At 28.9% G+C, this 19,576-nt stretch overlaps 1 protein-coding gene across 1 annotated transcript in view; it reads left to right on the plus strand.

The window, feature by feature from the left end:
* Positions 1–19,312, plus strand: part of LOC100212522 (endonuclease 8-like 1) — a 52,082-nt gene extending 32,770 nt beyond the window's left edge. Inside the window, exons 7-8 of the mRNA XM_065788685.1 lie at positions 17,777–17,811; positions 18,981–19,312. Coding sequence (XP_065644757.1) covers positions 17,777–17,811; positions 18,981–19,154 — 209 coding nt within the window. The 3' untranslated portion in view covers positions 19,155–19,312. The remainder of the gene's footprint in view (positions 1–17,776; positions 17,812–18,980) is intronic.
* Positions 19,313–19,576: the final 264 nt, after the last annotated feature.

Consider the following 19,576-nt stretch of genomic DNA (forward strand, 5'->3'; position numbering starts at 1 on the left):
TATATATATATATATATATATATATATATCCTTACATCTTAGTCGGAGACTTTTATGGTAAAAAAAGTCTCTTTCAACAACATTTAAGTGACTTCAGCAATTAAACTACATTTTAATTTCATCTAAAATTTAAAACAAATAAAATAATGCAGAACTACGTTTAGTTTTATTGTTTTTTATAGTCATTATTATTGCGGTAGAAAACCACAATAATAATGACTAGAAAGTTTTTTTAATTAATAGTGTTTTTATTTTTGTTTTTTTAACACATATTTTTAAAACATGTGCTGAGCATTGCTACATCAAATATTTTATAGCCTGCTGCTACAAGGCAGTGCTGCTACATCAGCTGAGGGTTTGATTTGGGCAAGCAATTTATCATTAAAAAAAAAAAAATTTATTAGTGTTCTCTTTAAAACTACAGTTTATTAAAGAAACTTTTTGACTACCATGCAAGACGGTTTGTTCATTTTTGTTTTATTGACTGATTAATATAGCGATTAGATTACAGAAAATTCATTAGGGTTATGAAAAAAATAATTTTTGCCTGGCCTATAGGAAGAATGAGTGAACATTTTAATACTGAATATTTTGTTCAATTCATAAAAAAGTTCCCGCACCAAGACACCTGATTAGATGGTAAGCTCCATATATTACCAAAAATTTAAAGTAGAACATGTAAAAAAAAAAATAGAAAGTTTAAAAAATTTAAAGCTTCTAAATAAAAATCAATTTTTTTAAATTTATTGTACAAAAACTAAAATTTTAAACAAAAATTAAAATAAAGCACTTTTTAAGACATTTCTTAACTAATATTTTTAACAATATCTTTCTTTAGAAGAATTTCAACCTTTGTGACCACAGTAGAAACAAAATTTTGCAAAATTATTTTCAGTCATAACCCTAGTAGTGAATGACCAGGGTTGATATTTGACTTTGGCTGGGTTTTAATAAAATATAGCCGGGAACAGGGCCGGGTTTGTGACGGGGTTGCATAAACATTTATACATCCTGAAGTATAATTTTTTTATTCAAAATTCATGTTATATTTTGTATATATATGCGTATATAAACATCATTATGCTCAACATGATCATCATGATCATGATTACGATCACCATCATCATCATCATCTACTTCTTCTCTTTCGGCAAATACTACACTATATAAGTACTAAAGTTTATATAAATATGAAACGAGATTGTATGCCAGCATCTAAATAAATAGCAAACATATATGTTTATACCCATAATATGTATGCATAAAGCACATCTCAGAAGCTTTTATTCCTTCTGGACTAAAAGTTTGGAAGCTTTTATTCCTACTCTTCAAGTCAACCCTCATTCTACTCCATACTTTCTTCACCATCTTGAGCAGTTGCTTTGTTAATCATTTATTTCACTTTTTTTACAAGAACATCTCTCTTAAGAACAAATGTACTTTTATTATTCCAAAAAGCCAATGTAAAAAGGTCCTGTCTGATGTTAAGCTCTGTTATTCTCAGTTTACTAAGTCTTGTATCTTATATCAAATGTTAGGTTTTAGAGACTTATGGTGAGTCTTCAACAATATCATTAACTAAAGTAAGTCTAACATTTAATCTTACTAATTATATAATATTTATAATATTTAATTTTTTAAAAGTGCTAAATAAGTGGTTCCAATTTTTCAAAACTTCTAGAAAACACTTTGACCTCTCCAACTATCCTATGATTAGTTTTCACTCTATTAGTTTCTTTATATAAAGGTTTTGAGATTATTAAATTATTTCTTACTAACTGCAGTAATAATAATAATAAAGTTAATAATAATAAAGTTATTCTTGAAGGCCTACACTCTTCTTTATTTCATGTAACTTTAAGGGTACCACAAGGTACCTTGTGGTACCCTTAAATTTTTGCTCCTTTATTATTTCTGTTATCTACAATATCAATCTTCATGAAAATTTAACATCTAAACTCTATTTGTTGACTCAACTTTTTACTCTAGTTTTGACAAAAAACCTTCACTTTTTAATTGCTTAGAACAAGCAGCCAATTTTTAATCTGATCTCTCTTCTGTAACAGCCTAAGGTGCTGTGGCTTATGGATTTAAATTATGGACTTAAAATCTGCAATTTTTGTTAGACAACAAGACTCATTTATTTACTGCAAAAAAATATTGCAATAATGTTGGTATTTCTATATTGACGAATAACCCTCTTACTCTTAGACAAAGTCTAAAAGCACATTGTAAATGTAATGCGGTTGTGGTGTAGTGGTAGAGTGCTCGTGTCATAAGCGAGAGGTACCAAGTTCGATCCCCGCCACGTCCCTGGTAATACCACGCTCAACTTGTTTCTCTGCACAGCGGCCTTGGTTGTCAAGGTTCGTGTTTCGAAGTTATATGGTTAAAAGAAGATTATAACCACAACCTAATACTAATTCTTGCTTGTTTCTTATTCAACAAGTTGCATCCTTTTACTGTATCTGTCCCTTCATGCTATAAAAAAGTTTATTATTCTAGTGTTTTTTCTTGCACATTAAAAAAACCTTAAAACTATTAGCCATCTTCATGCTTTTCTTTTATATACAACCAACACTTTTCAAGTCTTCAGTTAACCATTTCCTAGAATTTTTACTTATTCTCTATTTTAGAGTAACTCATAACTGAATAGTGCTTGCTTGTAGAGTTCGGACTGTTGTAATTGTAATGAAAACAATAACAGAAACAATAACTGTTGTTATTATATTAACTTTTTTAGAAACAATAACAATATTTGTGATTTACAATTATTTTAATACTGTAGTACAATAACAATAAAATTGTATTGCAATTCATCTTCATTATACAATAACAATATTTGAAAAAAAATGTATTGTAATGACCCACTACAATAACAATAATTTTTGTATTGTAATTCATCTTTATAATACAATGACAATTTTTATTATTTTAATAAAAAAAATTATTGTAATGTCAAAATTATTAAATGTTTTAACAGTCCAGTCTCCGAAATATTTGATCTTGAAATAGGGTACAACTAATATACAGCGGAGAAAATAGAATTAGCCTCACCATGTGCTGATCCAATATTTTGTAAATCTGTAAACAAGTTTGTGCGGTACAACTTTTGTATCCACACACATATAATTACTGTTACAAACAACAACTTTTTAGATTATAATATAGCATAATTAAATTGCGGAACATTTGATAAAACCATAAAATGTATAATACTTGATATTTGCGGTAACAAATAGAATTAGCCTCATCAATAATTATTTTCAGTTTACTTGTATATTTTGATCTGGTGATACGCATTTGTGAGTTAGTTTTTTATTATTATTTGTAAGTTAAACAAAGACTGTGAAATCAGTGCTCATAAAGTTTTTAACATTTGGTTTTTGATACCTTTATTTGAAATGGGACGTGGTAAGCGTTTAACAAATGAAGAATTAGCAGTAATCAAAGCATACAAAGATACAGGCTTATCTAATCGGGAAATTGCAAAGAAAATTAAAAGATCTCCAAAAGTGGTTAACAATTACTTTAAGATTGGCGTTAATTATGGAGCCTATAAGGGAAGTGGTGGCAAACGTAAAATTGATAATCGTACTAAACGAGTTATTGTACGTCGTGCTGCTGCTCAGCACATGACTGCATCTCAAATTCGTGCTGATTTACAATTACCTGTATCTGTTCAACGTGTGAGACAAATCTTACATGAAGATCCAAACACAGTTTGGAAAAAGCGTAAACCAAAACCAAAACTTACTGCTCGTCATAAAAAAGTTAGATTACAATTTGCGAAAGAACACATGTCTTGGCAAGAAGAGTGGCATCAAGTTCTCTTCAGTGATGAAAAAAAGTTCAATCTAGATGGTCCTGATGGCTATCAATATTACTGGCACGATCTTCGAAAAGAGAAAGAAACTCGGATGAGTCGTAACTTTGGGGGTGGAAATGTTATGGTTTGGGGGGCTTTTTCCTTTGCTGGAAAACTTCCACTGGCATGGATTTCAACAAAAATGAATTCACAGGACTACATTGACTTATTAGAAATAAGTTTACTTGAACATGGTGAGGAATTGATGGGTGAAACTTTCACTTTCCAACAAGATAATGCTACTATCCATAATTCAAAGCTTACAAAAGCTTGGTTTAGAGAAAAAAATATTCACGTAATGGAATGGCCCGCACGTAGTCCAGACCTTAACCCAATTGAAAATCTATGGGGAATACTTTCTAGAAAGGTTTATGAAAATGGTAAGCAATTTGAATGCACTTTGGAGCTGAAAACTCGTATCAGAGAAGCTTGGAATGAAATATCTATAGAAACTATCCAAAATCTTGTGACTAGTATGTCAAACCGCATATTTGAAGTCATTAAAAATTCAGGAAGCTATACTAAATACTAAATGAGCGAAAAAACAAAATATTTTCTTTATTTTTTGTATATAACGCTAATGAGGCTAATTCTATTTTCTCCACAAATTGAATATTTTTAATTTTTTTTCCATTTGGAATTAATTAAGCATACCAATTTATAAACTTTTTAGTTGTAGTAGAAGTAACAAGAAATAAAGTAGATTTCATAATTGTTTACCTGCAATTTTTGTTAAATTAGAACAAAAAATAAAGGTGAGGCTAATTCTATTTTCTCCGCTGTATAATTATTGACTCTATTTCTATTTTATTTACTGAATATCACTTGTCCTCGTTGCAAACTTTATATAACTCTATAAAAGTGATCTGATCTGTACTACTTTTACTGCTGGAGATAGACATGATCAATTACTACCATTTCTTTCACTTAATTATTTGCTTTTACATTAGACACCTGTCCAATTGTTTCGAAACAAACTCAACTAACACTTACTCTAATATAACTTTGTCTTTTGTTTCTCTGAGGCTTTTATGGCTGTATGTGTTTCATAAAGTAACTGGACTTTTGGATCTAGTTGCAATGTTATACAAGAATTTTGTTACTTAAATCAAAAATATTTATTTGGTATTCTTAACTGCCTCATTTTTCAAAAATGACCCCCTACAAAATTTACTGGTACGGTCTGATAGGTGATGAGTAATCTGAAAATGTAGAAATTTTTTTTGCAAAACAAAAGTAGTTCACATTTTTAGACAATCTAATCGTAAGTTACCCAGGCCAATGGTTCCCTTGATTCCATAACGCTGTTATTTATTTTTCATTAGCGGTTAATTATATTGAAAAAAAAAAAAAATTTTCATGCGCTTTATGCAGTTAATCAATTAGTTTAGACGTCATCATCCGCCATTATCATCATCCGGTGAAACATTTCAATATCATTTAAGACCAAATTATAAAAAAATCAAAAATTTCACTTCACAAAGTAAATAGGGGAAGGTTGCGTATGTTGAGCATGTTAATAGTCTATTGTTTTTTAAGCCGAAATATTATAATATTGCCGAAATATTATAATATTGATACTTCTTTTTGCAGATTGATACTTCTTTTTGCAGCCGAAATATTATAATATTGATACTTCTTTTTGCAGATTATCATAATTTAATCTTGCCTCTTAAAGAACATAAATGAATAGTTCATTTAGATAAAAATCTTTGTACCAAAAATTGCGTTATTTTCAACACACCCAATCATCTCATCTTTGGAAACCAGTTTCTTAAGATGAGCTTTTTTTAATGGAACTCAAAATAACAAAAAAATAATCACAAAAAAAATTAAATAAAGATGTATCTTCAAGGACTATACTTAAGTAAAAAGTAATTATCTCAACCATTACAAAAAAACAATAAATCTATCCTATCTCTAAAAAACATGCTTTTCTTAATAAAAAGCTGCATCTCATCTTGAGCCTCTAAAAACGTATCACCTTAAGCAACTTCACCAAATACTATCATAATTTTATTAGCATGACAACAGCTTATGTATTATCTCATTTTATGCTTATCTACTGCTAATTTCATGTAACCCACGAAATTAGCAGTAGATAAGCATAAAATATTGAGGATGTAAAAAAATTTTGATGATCTTGTTTCGTTCTGACGTAATTACAAAATATTGAATAATAAAAAATTATAACGAGGATGGTAAATTTTTTTAACAGTAAAACAAACAAAGAATATTAACTATATAACCAAGAAATTAAAATAAATAACACCGTTGAACTTGTATGAATATCCTTAACCAAAAAAGTTCACAAAAAAGTCATTAGTCTACCCGTAAAAGAGGTTATACCATCTTAGGAACCTGCTCATCTTACGCAACCTACCCCTAATTATTTAATTACAAGCATATGATAAATTATATATTTGTATGATTTTGAATGAATGTTAATTCTAAATAAATTATTCTTCAAACACTTATATTATTGAACTCAAAATAAACAAAATGTAAATGGTTGCTAGAAATGGGTGCCATGAGAATCCCTGATCTTAATATTTGTTAAGTATACATTATATATACTTCTTTGGCTTTCCTAGCTTCACTTCACTTCTCAAAATAAGTAAAATTTATATATATAAATGACTGCTAAAATTTAGCGTCACGGGCACCTCTGAATTTTTTAGTGACTAAATAATAATAAATGCGCAGAAAAAGAATCTAAATATATTAAAATACATTAGCTATTGCACTGAAATAGTTGGTATGTTCTATTTAGCTTAAATATTTTAGATAAATCTGTCTTCAAAGTTGCAAATTTATTTGATTTTTGCAGTTCATGGTAACTTTGCTAATAACCTAAAAACAAGAACATCTTAAAAATTTAGTGAAAAATATTTTAACACCTGGTAAAATATTTTTAGTAACATCTGTTAAAATATTTATCTGGTAAAATATGTGTAATACAATACACCATAATAGCTATTGTAATTGTTTTACATCACAGCAATACAATAGTTTTAGAACTTCAATGTATTGTTAAAAAAAAACAATAGTTATTGTAACTGCTTTTAATCACAGCAATACAATAACAAAAAATAATGTTTTAATTACATCTCTGTTATTACAATACAATATTATTGTATTTTAATGTGTTATTGTATTTAACTTTTACAATTACAATTACAATAGTCCGAACCCTAGTTGCTTGCAATCTTGTTGGAAGTAAATTAGAGTTTGAAAATATAAATATATGCCAGTATTTAATAAATAGTAAATGTAAGCATAAAATTATAATACATAAAATATTATAAATTTTTTTCTAGCCCCGGCTATCAATCCCTGCTAAATCTTATAGTTTAGCCAAGGCCGGGGCTGGGTTTAAAAAAAGTCTCATTTTTAGCTGGGGCAGGGTCCTCGGTCACTTACTAAACCCAAGTGTACATACATGTTGCATTAGACTTTCACTTTGAGGTCATGAAAAGATATATTTTGCAGTTCATGGTAACTTTGCTAATAACCTAAAAACAAGAACATCTTAAAAATTTAGTAAAAAATATTTTAACACCTGGTAAAATATTTTTAGTAACATCTGTTAAAATATTTATCTGGTAAAATCTGTGTAAAGGTTATTGTGTATAAATTGTAGACAATTTTTACACACAATTTCTGAGTGTATATAGTTTGTACACTACTTTGTACGGTTGATAATTTTAGATTTAATGCAAGTAAACAAATTAAGAATTTTTGTAATTATTTTATTAATTTTATACATTTTTTTTATTAATTTTAGTCATCAATATAATTTACACTTGTTGGATTGTTTTTATTTAGAATTAAAATTTGTAAATTTTCTGATAACTTTAACTATAGTAAAAAAGTATAGTAAAATCATATATTCATGATAAACCTGTTCCATTAATTTAGTTTATTTATTTAATTAATTAATGTAATTATTTAATTAAAGATACATACCTTAGATTTATTCATGGCAGAAAAAAGCATTGACACTAACAAAAACATTGACACTAGTTTTCTGGTTGGGAAGCCTAGGTCATCTTTACAAAGGTTTAAATGGAGGAGATTTTGCAAAAGCTTTTGCATAACTTCCTCCATTTAAAGGAGAAGCCTCTAAAAGAAAAAAAAAGTAATAGTTATCCTCTGTCCACTGACAAAGACCTTTGAGATGAACCTCTGTATTACAAGAGCTTTGCGCACTTTTTGATCAAATTTTTTTGTTTCAACTTTAATCGTTTTTACGTTTTCCAACTTTATTTCTTGTGAGCAAAACTTATTATGGGTGGCTATTGCAGAATGACAATGTTTCCCTCTCGTTTAAACATTTTAGATGCTGCTGAATTTGAGTCCTAATTTGAAGTTTTGTTTCGCCTAAGTATCTCTTTGAGCATTTGCATTCAATCAAATAAGTTCCAGGTTGACTATTATGTGACAGTTTAGTTTTAGTTTTCGACGTTAGTAATGTTCTTAAATTTGGATTAGATTTGAAGACTACTATATAGCCAGCTTTCCGAAATATTTTCCAATTAAGTTTGCAATCCGTTTAAGTTGGCATATGTTGTAGCCATTTTCGTTAAACGTTTGAATAAGGAAATTAATCTCATCTTGTAAATATAAATTACTGCATATAGAATAAGCCCTGTGAACATAACCTTTAAATATTGTGTTTAGAATCTTAGGGTCATGATTTGAGTGAGGTTTAATTTGGGTATTAGTAATGGCTTCCTTTCTGTAAACTTTAAGCTCGTGTTTTCCTTTGTTGTTATTTATTATGGTTAAATCGAGGAAGTTTAGAGTTCTATTTTCCCTTTCAGTTTCGATCCTATATTGTATTGCAGGGTGTTGTTTGTTTAACATAATTATGAATTGCTCTGCTTCTTGAGTGTTGGAAAATCTAGCGTGACTATCGTCGCAAATACTTTTTTGTGACATTCCACTTATGTAATCGTCAATAATTTTCTTTCTTAGTTCCAATCCAAGACTGTCGGGAGCCATTTTTGCACTTGAAGTCATAAAAACAATAAAAATAAATAATCACGCTTCTCAAGGCTTACCGTGTTACATTTACCTTGTGATGATACAATAATGCTCTGTGGAACACAACGTCTTGGTTAGATGTGGACTGTATTAATGTAATAAAACACTTGTTGTATTTCACTTCTTGTATTGATGTTCTTCGATAAAACACATTGATAAAACTCACTTCGATAAACTGTCTTGATAATACTGACTGATTGACTTCTATATACTGACTGAATTACATGTCGATTTACATGTCTCTTATATAGTAAAACGAACCTGTGTGAACCTGTTCTGGAAGATTCTAGATGCTTCTTTTTGATGCTTCTGGAAGCTTTTGGATGCGTCTGGATGCTTCTGAATGTTTCTGGATATTTCTGGACGCTACCGGATGCTTCCAGATGCTTCTTCTGGAAACTTCTGGAAGCTTCTGCATGCTTCTGGAAACTTCTGGATACTTCCTTTAATTATTAAAAAACTTCAGTGACGTTGACACGGATCAGACTTAAGAAAATGAAACAAACCAAAAAAGTTGCACTTGTTTTGTCCGCTGCAAAATGGCACTTGTCAACGAAATTCTGCCTGTGTGCTGTCACCTGTCAGCTGATTGCTCATGTCATGGCATGCTATGACTCCAGACTCCTGAACTGTTTGCTGTGGTAGTATAGTTCGTTTCGTTTTTAAGACATGTAAAATTAGGAACACTTTTTAGCATTGTTCGATGTTGGTTGCAAATGTTTTGTCGAATACTGTATATATATATATATATATATATATATATATATATATATATATATATATATATATATATATATATATATATATATATATATATATATATATATATATGCATATATATATATATATATATATATATATATATATATATATATATATATATAATACATATATATATATATATATACATATATATATATATATATATATATATATATATATATATATATATATATATATATATATATATACTATATATATATATATATATATATATATATATATATATATATATATATATATATATATATATATATATATATATATATATATATATATATATATATATATATATATATTAGGGGTGTCCACTATGCAAAAAATTTTGAAAACCACCCAAATTGAATTTTTTCCCATTCTAGTGTTTGTGTATAATGTAAAAAAAGTTTTTATCAAATTTTAATAACTATTCTAGAGCCCCTAAAGACAAGCCCCAATTTCTTGTTTAAAACAGTCTCTTTTTTAGTTAAAACACAGAGAAATAATTATTGTGAATCTCATTTTTCAAGTATTTAGAAATTAAATCATAGAAATCAAGCAAAACAAAAGCAGCTTGCATAATATGTTTAATGTTAAATTATCCAGTTTAACCAAGCTAGTTCTGGATTTTTGGTTAACAGTTATAGTCAAAGTATCAGACGTGAACCCCAAAACTAAAATTAAGACTGTCTTTCTAAATGTTATTAATGTTGTTTCATTGTCCATGAGTTTTTTTGCCAAAATCAGGATATTGCTGCCTGTGATTTTCAAAGCCCTGCAGCAACCATTCTCTTTGTTCTGGATCACTGGTTATGATGGTGGCAAATTCTGAAATCAGTTTAACTCCTCTTTCTGCGGTATCATTTACAACTTTTACCATACGAATAAATTTTTCAGCTTCCTTGTATCCTGGTTGCTATGTCCACTGTTCAATTGGTTTAGCAAGCCAATCTGTATTGATGCCAAGAATGCTGAACAATGAGTGAGATTCAGGTCCCAGAAGATTTGACAAACCTGTTTGACGAGTGATTTGACGAAAAACTGGCTTACTAAGACAAAAATTTTCGGGTACTGGAATTTCCAAGAGTTTGGCTGCCATATCTTTTTTCACAGTGGAACTAACATGTTTGTTGAAGAAAGCAAATGGAACTACCTCTTCTGTCAAATACCATCGGTGATTGGTTATTTTAGAAAGAATAACATCAGCAACTTCCTTGTCTATTTCTTTGTAGTCCATCATGTCGTGGATGAGTTGCGTGGATGAGGTCATTCATAGGTGCATCAGCACCAATGCTAGCTTGTGTCCAAGCTTGTGTGTGGAAAAGAGAAAGATATCTGTTCATTCTAAAAAGTTTGGTCGTCATCCTCTGATCATAAGGCAATTGTTTGGAAAACATGAACATTTTGTTCGCATAAATGTTACAGTGGAGTATGTCCAAAGTTGATCAGTGTGTTCTCAGCACTTTATGATAGTCATCTCTTATAAATGTTGTAGCATCTTCCTTAGCAAGTAGATGTGTCAAATGCTGTATGGTCTGTTCTTTGAGGTTTTGCAACCAGGTGCCTTCAACAGCTAAAGTTTCGATTGGCAACAGTTTATCCAATGCTGGCCAAGCAGTTTTAAATTCAGCAAAGATTTTATTCTCTGGACCAAAAATGTTTCCAAATAATTTCTTCCAAACTGCTTCGACAAAGATTTCAAAAATGTGATGTCGACAGGCAAGATAGAGAAGTTTTCGACCTAAGTTTTCTTCAATCAATTTAGTAGCACCATAGTGGATGCCACTATTACTGGCAGTGGTATCAAATACCAATGCCACAACATTGTCGCTTAGATCCCAAGCTTCTAGGAGATCCAATGTTGCATTTGCTTGAGTCTCTCTTTTCGAATCAACGAGAACGGGAACACCAAGCAATTTTCCCTCACTGTATTCTGGAGCACCCGACACAAGCACAGCTAACTGTTCTTGTTGCACGACTAGTATGTCTTTTAGCAATTTTCTGTCCCAGTGAAGGGTACCAAACCGGGGTGGGTTGAGCCTCACATTATCTATAATACTCCCAGCAATCCTCTGTCGATTTAACATTCTTCTTCAACGAGATGTCGATCTGGAGATATCAAAATCGTCCAAGTTTCCACCAGCAGCTTTAATTACAGCAGACACAATCATAGTTGTTTTATTATCAGACAATTTCAGCCTGTCTGCTGCAGAAGTGATTTCCTCGCATTGCATAATTCTTTTGGGGAGGTGAAGAGTAACAAATTCTGATCGTCTATTCTTTTTTTTTTTTTTTTTTTTTTTTTTGTTATTCACCTCCTCAAGGCCGAGAAGGCCACTACAAATGAGGAGGCAACTTAATAACGATTTATAACCCTCTCTCAACTCTATAACTCCGAAACACGAACCTTGACGAACAAGGCCGCTGTGCGGAGAAACAAGTTGAGCGCGGTACTACCAGGGACATGGTGGGAATCGAGCTTGGAAGAGGTTCCAAGCTCGATTCCCACCTTTACCACTACACCACTACCGCATTTTGCATTTATTGGAGGTTCATAATTCAAGTCCCACCCTAAACCGATATCTACTTCAGCAACAGCAATATTTTCATTAATATTCTGCTCTTCATCATTAACCTTCTTTTTCTACTCTTTCTTTTTCTTCATCTCTAAGTATGATTTTCTGATTATATCTGACTTCTTTCATTTTTGCTTTAATCTCAAAGATTTTGTCATGCCCGTCCATGGTCGCCTTTCTGTCTTTTTTTTTTATCTAAATAGAATGCAACATCATCATCTTTCTTTTGGGCAGTCAGTACCCTGGATTTCATGATTTCCTGTATGGCATCAGGTGATCCAATATCAAAAAGACTATCCAACTTGGCCAAGAAGTTAACACGTTTTCCGCCAGCATCACTTTCGGGATTCTTGTTCTTCAACAAGCGGTTCCACTCAATCCAGAGACACATAAGATCTAACACCGAATTTTGTCTTGTCTTTGTCTTGATGCGTGCCATGTTCCAGAAAGTTACAACAGCGTCGATTACTATATTAACCAAAACTTAGTAGAGGCACGAGTAACAGGCCTTGTTGTTGATGATGATGACGGCAGTGAAGGCTGGTTGGTTGTGTCTGACAAACAACTGGAACTGGTTGGCAAAGACTTGAGTTCAGTTTCTACAACTTTACCACTTCTTGTCAACATTTCAGTTTTAATTTATTTAACTAAAACAGGAAACAGCAAAATAATTATAACAGTCAATATTACATATTAAATTGTGTCAATATCATAATATTAATTTGCTTTTTTATGAAATTTGTAATCAATGCAAAAATGTGCTACTGTTTTAACCCATTCGTGCCATCTCTATAAATCGTAAAATGTAACAAAAAACTCAGGCACTAATGGGTTAAACAGGAAATTGGGGCTTATCTTTAGGGGCTTTGAGGGGGCTCTAGAATAGTCATTAAAATTTAGTAAAACTTTTTTTTACACTGTACACAAACACTAGAATGGGAAAAAATTCAATTTGGGTGGTTTTGAAAATTTTTTGCATAGTGGACACCCCTAATATATATATATATATATATATATATATATATATATATATATATATATATATATATATATATATATATATATATATATATATATATATATATATATATATATATAATATCTATGTTGGTTTCAATAAAAGGCAGTGTATTTTTATTTTTAAATATATTTGATATTATTGTGGTCAGCGTCATCAGATAATATTAAAATGTTACAAAATAACATAAAACAAACCGTTTAAAAAGAAGACATTAAAAAGCGTCAAATATAAAAACTAATTAAATAATATAGTAATAACATCAGTTAAATTTTTGTCAAAATGGGTTCCCAAGTTCTTGTTTTAACCTTATCCCCGTCATCTCGATTTAGTCTTAGGATTTAGCCAATCAAAGTTACCATGGCATGTTCTAGAATGTTTCATTGCTCCTGAACTCGATCATTTTTGATTTTTACAAGCTCTTTGGTGTTCTGCACTTCTTGAAATGATATTCATTTTGGTCTCACTAATATATATTTCCACATAAGCATTTAAGTTGGTAAACTCCCGGATTTGAGTTTGGAGTTAGCTTTATCGTTGCATAATATGTTATTTAAATTGCGAGCTGAAGTAAATATAACTTGTTTTCTAAATTCTCTTCAGAGTTTTGGGCCAATAATAGGTATCCAAGGTAGTTTAACAAACTGTTTATCTAACTGATTAGATGTAGTATTTTTTGAAATGCGGTCTAAATAGTTTTTGGTTATTTTCATAAGATAACTTTTGTTATAGCCGCTTTCAGAAAAGGTATTTATGAGAAAATCAATTTCTTGTGAGAGATATTTTTAAGAGCAGATTTGTTTTGCTTCACATAAAAAACCTTTAAAGATACCAGTGGTTATGCTTAGGTAATGTTGTAGTTCGGTTTTATTTGAACATTTGTTATTGCATCCTTACGGTGTACTTGACACTCATAAAATCCATTCATTGTATTTGTAATACAAATATCTAAAAAATTAAGTTGTTTTCTTTTGCTTTCAAGTTCAACAGTATATTTTATGGAGGAGTTTTGTATTACAAGTTCAGGAGCCACAGAACATTTTAGAACATGCCCTAGTAACTTTGATTGGCTAAATCCTAAGACCTTTGCAGTCGATCCAGAATACACAATAATAAAAACTAGAGAATCCCTGGAGATTAACAAAGCAAAAGTTCAATATGAGATAGGTATTGGGGAAGGTGTTCTAAATCGTGATGACGGGGATAAGGTTAAAACAAGAACTTGGGGACCCATTTTGACAAAAATTTAACTGATGTTATTACTATATTATTTAATTGGTTTTTATATTTGACGCTTTTTAATTTCTTCTTTTTAAACGGTTTGTTTTATGTTGTTTTGTAACGTTTTATTATTACCTGATGACGCTTACTACAATAGGTCAGCAAAATATCATTAATATATTATTATATCAAATATATTTAAAAATAGTTATATGCTGCCTTTTTATTGAAATCAACTTATATATTATAAACATATCGTATAACAAAAATATGACTTTTAAAGATATATTATATATATTTATATATATATATATATATATATATATCATGGGTCGGGAACCTTTTTTAACCTAAGAGCCATAATGGCTAAAAAAAATTTAAAATAGTAATGAAGAGCCACAAAAATACAAAATTTCAAGTTTTTTTTTATTAACTTGAAATCATAAAATGAAATTCACATATTATATTAAAAATATAGAAAAAGCTATAGTTAATAACAATTATTATTGGTGAAATCAAGTTTAATGTGATTTCTGAATTTGAACTTTTTTCGATAATTTGGTTAAATTTGGCTGATATTTCGTTAAATGCAACTGTAATAAAGCCTGCGTACTTTCATCTGTAAACCTACTTCGGTATTTATTTTTAATAAAGTTCATCGATGAAAAAAATTGTTCACAATTATACGTTGAACTAAAAATGATTAATAGACCAAAAGCAATTTTTTTGGAATTTATATAAGTATTTGCCAGTGAAGTCCAGCAATGGAATATGATATCCTGTGGCGTATCTTTCATGTTTTCTTCAAAGATGGCGATATGTGCAAGCATTGCTTCAAATTTATCAGCCCAGATACTTTTATTCCAAATCTCGACAAGCTCCAAGTGTAAGTCTGCAATATTTATTTCCGGAAATGCATATAAATCCATCAATGTCAAATTGCATTTTAATGGCAGCATTACAAACTTTAATGTTTCCTGATATTTCCTGAAATCATGAAATCTGCTTGCAAATTGGTGAACAATTGTAGTTGTTATCTCAAAAAATTGTTTACGATCAACCTTTTCTGCTTCTGAAATTATTTTCATCCTGAAGTTTCGTAAACTATTAAAATATATAAATTGGTCTCCTGAAATATCGTCTAAAAATAACTGTAATTTTTGTTCAAAAGTAATCAGTTCTTCCAGTAGCTGGGCAGATATATTTCCTTTTCCTTGCATCTTCAGATTAAGTTTATTAAAATGTTCTGTCATATCAAGCAAAAAGTAAAAATTCTGCAGCCATTCTGAATTCTTTAATAGTTTGCAATATTCTTCATAATTTTTAACAGCTAAAAATTTAGTTATTTCACTTAAGCATTCAGAAAATCGTTTTAAAGTTTTTCCTCTTGACAACCAATGTACAGCTGTGAATGTAGCTAGTTCTTTATGTATAAAATCCATTTCTTCGAACAATGCTGTAAAGATTCTGTGATTTAACGATTTTGTTCGGATAAAATTTACTATGAGCACAATGACTTCCATTACATTTTTCAGCAGTGGTATTGCTCCTAAAGATTTTGCAACCAAAGCTTCCTGATGTAAGATACAATGAAATGAAATAATTTCATGAGAAATATGAAAAATAGTTTGATAAAGCCTTTGTTTTTGCAATCATAGCAGGTGCTCCATCAGTTGCAACGGATACTATACGCTCAATGTTTATATTTTTTGTTTCCAAACATTTCAAAACTGATTCTGTGATATCTTCCCCTCTCGTTTGTTCCTTCATAGGCAACAATTCAAGAAGTTCTTCTTGTACACCGGAAGCTGTTAAGTATTTGACCATTACGCAACATTGAGATATATCAATGACATCTACAGATTCATCAATAGCCAGGGACAAAAATTCAGGCTTTTTAATATCTTCTATTTTCATGTTTGAAACCTCTTCTGCAATATTCAAAATTCGTTTCTTCACGGTTCTAGCCGAGAGAGTTATATCTTTAATCTTTGATAGTATTAAATCTTTGTTTTTAAAATCATTATATAGAATTCCAGAAACAGTATAAATGCAATCCTTCAAAAACTCACCATCTGTAAATAATTTACCAGCTTTTGCAATTTGCAATGATAATGCGAAGCTTGCTTCAATTGTGGTCGATCCGAAATGAATATAATTTGAAAAGCAATTTTGTTGAATTAATTGTTTTCTTTGCAATTCATTAATAGCTTTTTTTCTGCATTAACCTTCGGGATATTTTTGGGCAAATTCGTTATGTTTTCCTTCAAAATGTTGTTCAACATTGCTTGATTTATTATTCTGAAGTTTCACAGAACATATTAAGCATAGAGGATTACCATCGCTTTCTATAACTGCATATTTTTCACTCCATAGTTTATTAAATCTTCTATTTTCATCCGCAACTTTTCTTTTTTTGGTGCTCATTTTGATCTACCAGTTTTAATGCGTTAAAAAAAAATTAAAAAATATAATTGAATACTAAAGCTAAAATAAATAATAATTAACTTACCAGTCTTAATATATCAAAAAAGCTAAAATTAAATTACAATTACAAAATATATTTGAATAATTGAAAGTCAAAATAAATAATAATTAAAATAAGTTTGTTATATATAATATAAACTCGAATAATTGTTCAAATATATTTTTGCTTTTGTACATTGCATTCGATGCACCATCGCATCAACGATATGTTTCTTTTTCATTTTTGAAAAAATTGGCAAATAGTCATATAGTACATTAAAATATGTGCAAATAAATTTCAAAAATAATTAGTTTTCTCCTTCATTTTTGAAAAATTGGAAAAAATAGACACATAAAAGAATAGTACATAAAAATATATGAAAAACTAGAAAACATAGAGACAAAAAATAGTGCATAAATATATATATGGGAGGGGGGAAGTAATTTTCTTATTCATTTTTGTAAAAAGTTTCTCTAGAAAATACAAAAGTAAAAAAATACAAAAGTAAAAAGAAGTTAAAATTAAAATATATATTCACACACACACATACATACATACATACATACATACATACATACATACATACATACATACATACATAAATACATACATACATACATACATACATACATACATACATACATACATACATACATACATACATACATACATACATATATACATACATACATACATATATATATATATACATATATATATATATATATATATATATATATATATATATATATATATATATATATATATATATATATATATATATATATATATATATATATAGTATATTTGATTATTAGGATCAAAAGCAATTTCTCGCCATAAATCATCTAAGGTTAGTTAAGTTTGTTAGTTTGAACTTTGTATAGTTATATATAACACGCTGAGGTTTTTTTAAAGATTTTTATTGTATAAATTAATATCAACTTTGTTTTACAAATGAAAACGTTTTCTACTAGCGAATAGATTAAGACTTAAACAAACAATAACTTAAGTGTTTGAATCTAGCAAAGGTTTTCATATCTGTTAAAGTAATTTTTTTGTTGTTGTTGTTGTGCGTTTTTATTAGTTTAACATACACTCAAATAATTTCATAAGAACATTAATTTTTTGATGTTTTTTTGTTTAAACACAAGTGTAAATTAATGAGTGTCAAAAACAATCTTTTTAACTTTTTTTTTATAATTTAGTTAAAAAATAGCACTTTTAATTTTAACTAAAATTAAAAGTGCTATTTTTTAACTAAATAGATAATTCAAGTTAAAATTAAGGAAAATCAAACTTAAATCAAGCTTAGAACAAATAAATTGGTATTTAGTGCTTTCCACTTTTTGAAAGAAATTATTTTCATGTAACTAAAGAAGATTTTATTAGAATTTTTAATTTTAACATCGTTTGTTTTCTATTGTATGTACCTCAAATAGTAGAAAAGTTTAAATCAACAAAGACAATGATGTACTATAACATGCACATGTCACACACTTTATAAAACGTTTTATAAAACTTGTTTTTTTCAAAGAAAAATAATTATTAAATAAAAATTACACGAAATAATCAATGCAAACCCTTATTATGGAAATATAAGCTCCTAAAAAGTACATACACACTCATATAGATTTTTGTATTGTCATAGTTACTAATTGTCATTGTGCATATGAAGCAAGGAATAACGATTGTTGCTCTCTAGTAGTCATTAAAGTAGTATATATCGGATGCTTGATATTTTGTCATTCCAAAAAAGGTAACATTCTGCATCTATAAGGTAATGCTTGTTTCATGGAGATTATTCTTGTTTAGAATTCAAAAAAACGTTTGTGTTATGGAGATTATTCTTGTTTAGATTTCGAAAAATGTTTGTTTCATGGAGGTTATTCTTGTTTAGAATTCAAAAAACGTTTATTATATTGAGATTATTCTTATTATATGGAAATTATTCTTGTTATATGGAGGTTGTTCTTGTTTTATGGAGATTATCCTTGTTTTATTGAGATTATTCTTGTTTAGAATTCGAAAAAGGAAACAGAAGTAATACGTGCAAAGGAAATAAAAGCTAATTCAATAGAAATAACCGAATCGAAAACTCGAAAGAAGAAAATAAAAATATCAAAAAAAATAAAGAATATTTTGCAAGATGCCAACTTGTCGCTGAGAAGATCTTCTCGCATTAAAAAGAAGTAAAATGCTAGTTTTCATAGAATTAGGTTAAAATATTATTTCGACTCTGCATAAAGTTTGCATTATTATATGTTACATTGCGTTAAAAAGTTTAGTTTAATTGATTTTTTGTTACATTTGATTAAAAAACACGTTGCAATAAATATATGTATACGTTTTTATCGAAACTTATGAACGATTGTTGGCATTTTATTACAACAGATAAAAAAATTATTTTGTGTTACTAAAAAGTATTCTAAAGAATTATCAATTTAAAAAATTACCAATATAAAATTAACATGTGATTAGTTTTATATCAAAGTAATTAATATCGATAGATAATTAAATTAATGTTTTTTTTTAAATTTTGCCTTGTTTTAAATATATATATTTTTTGACTCTAATATAATTATTTTAAATATTATTCGACTCGATTATAATTATAT

Source organism: Hydra vulgaris, chromosome 01 (genome assembly GCF_038396675.1).
Source record: "Hydra vulgaris chromosome 01, alternate assembly HydraT2T_AEP".
Taxonomy (NCBI): domain Eukaryota; kingdom Metazoa; phylum Cnidaria; class Hydrozoa; order Anthoathecata; family Hydridae; genus Hydra; species Hydra vulgaris.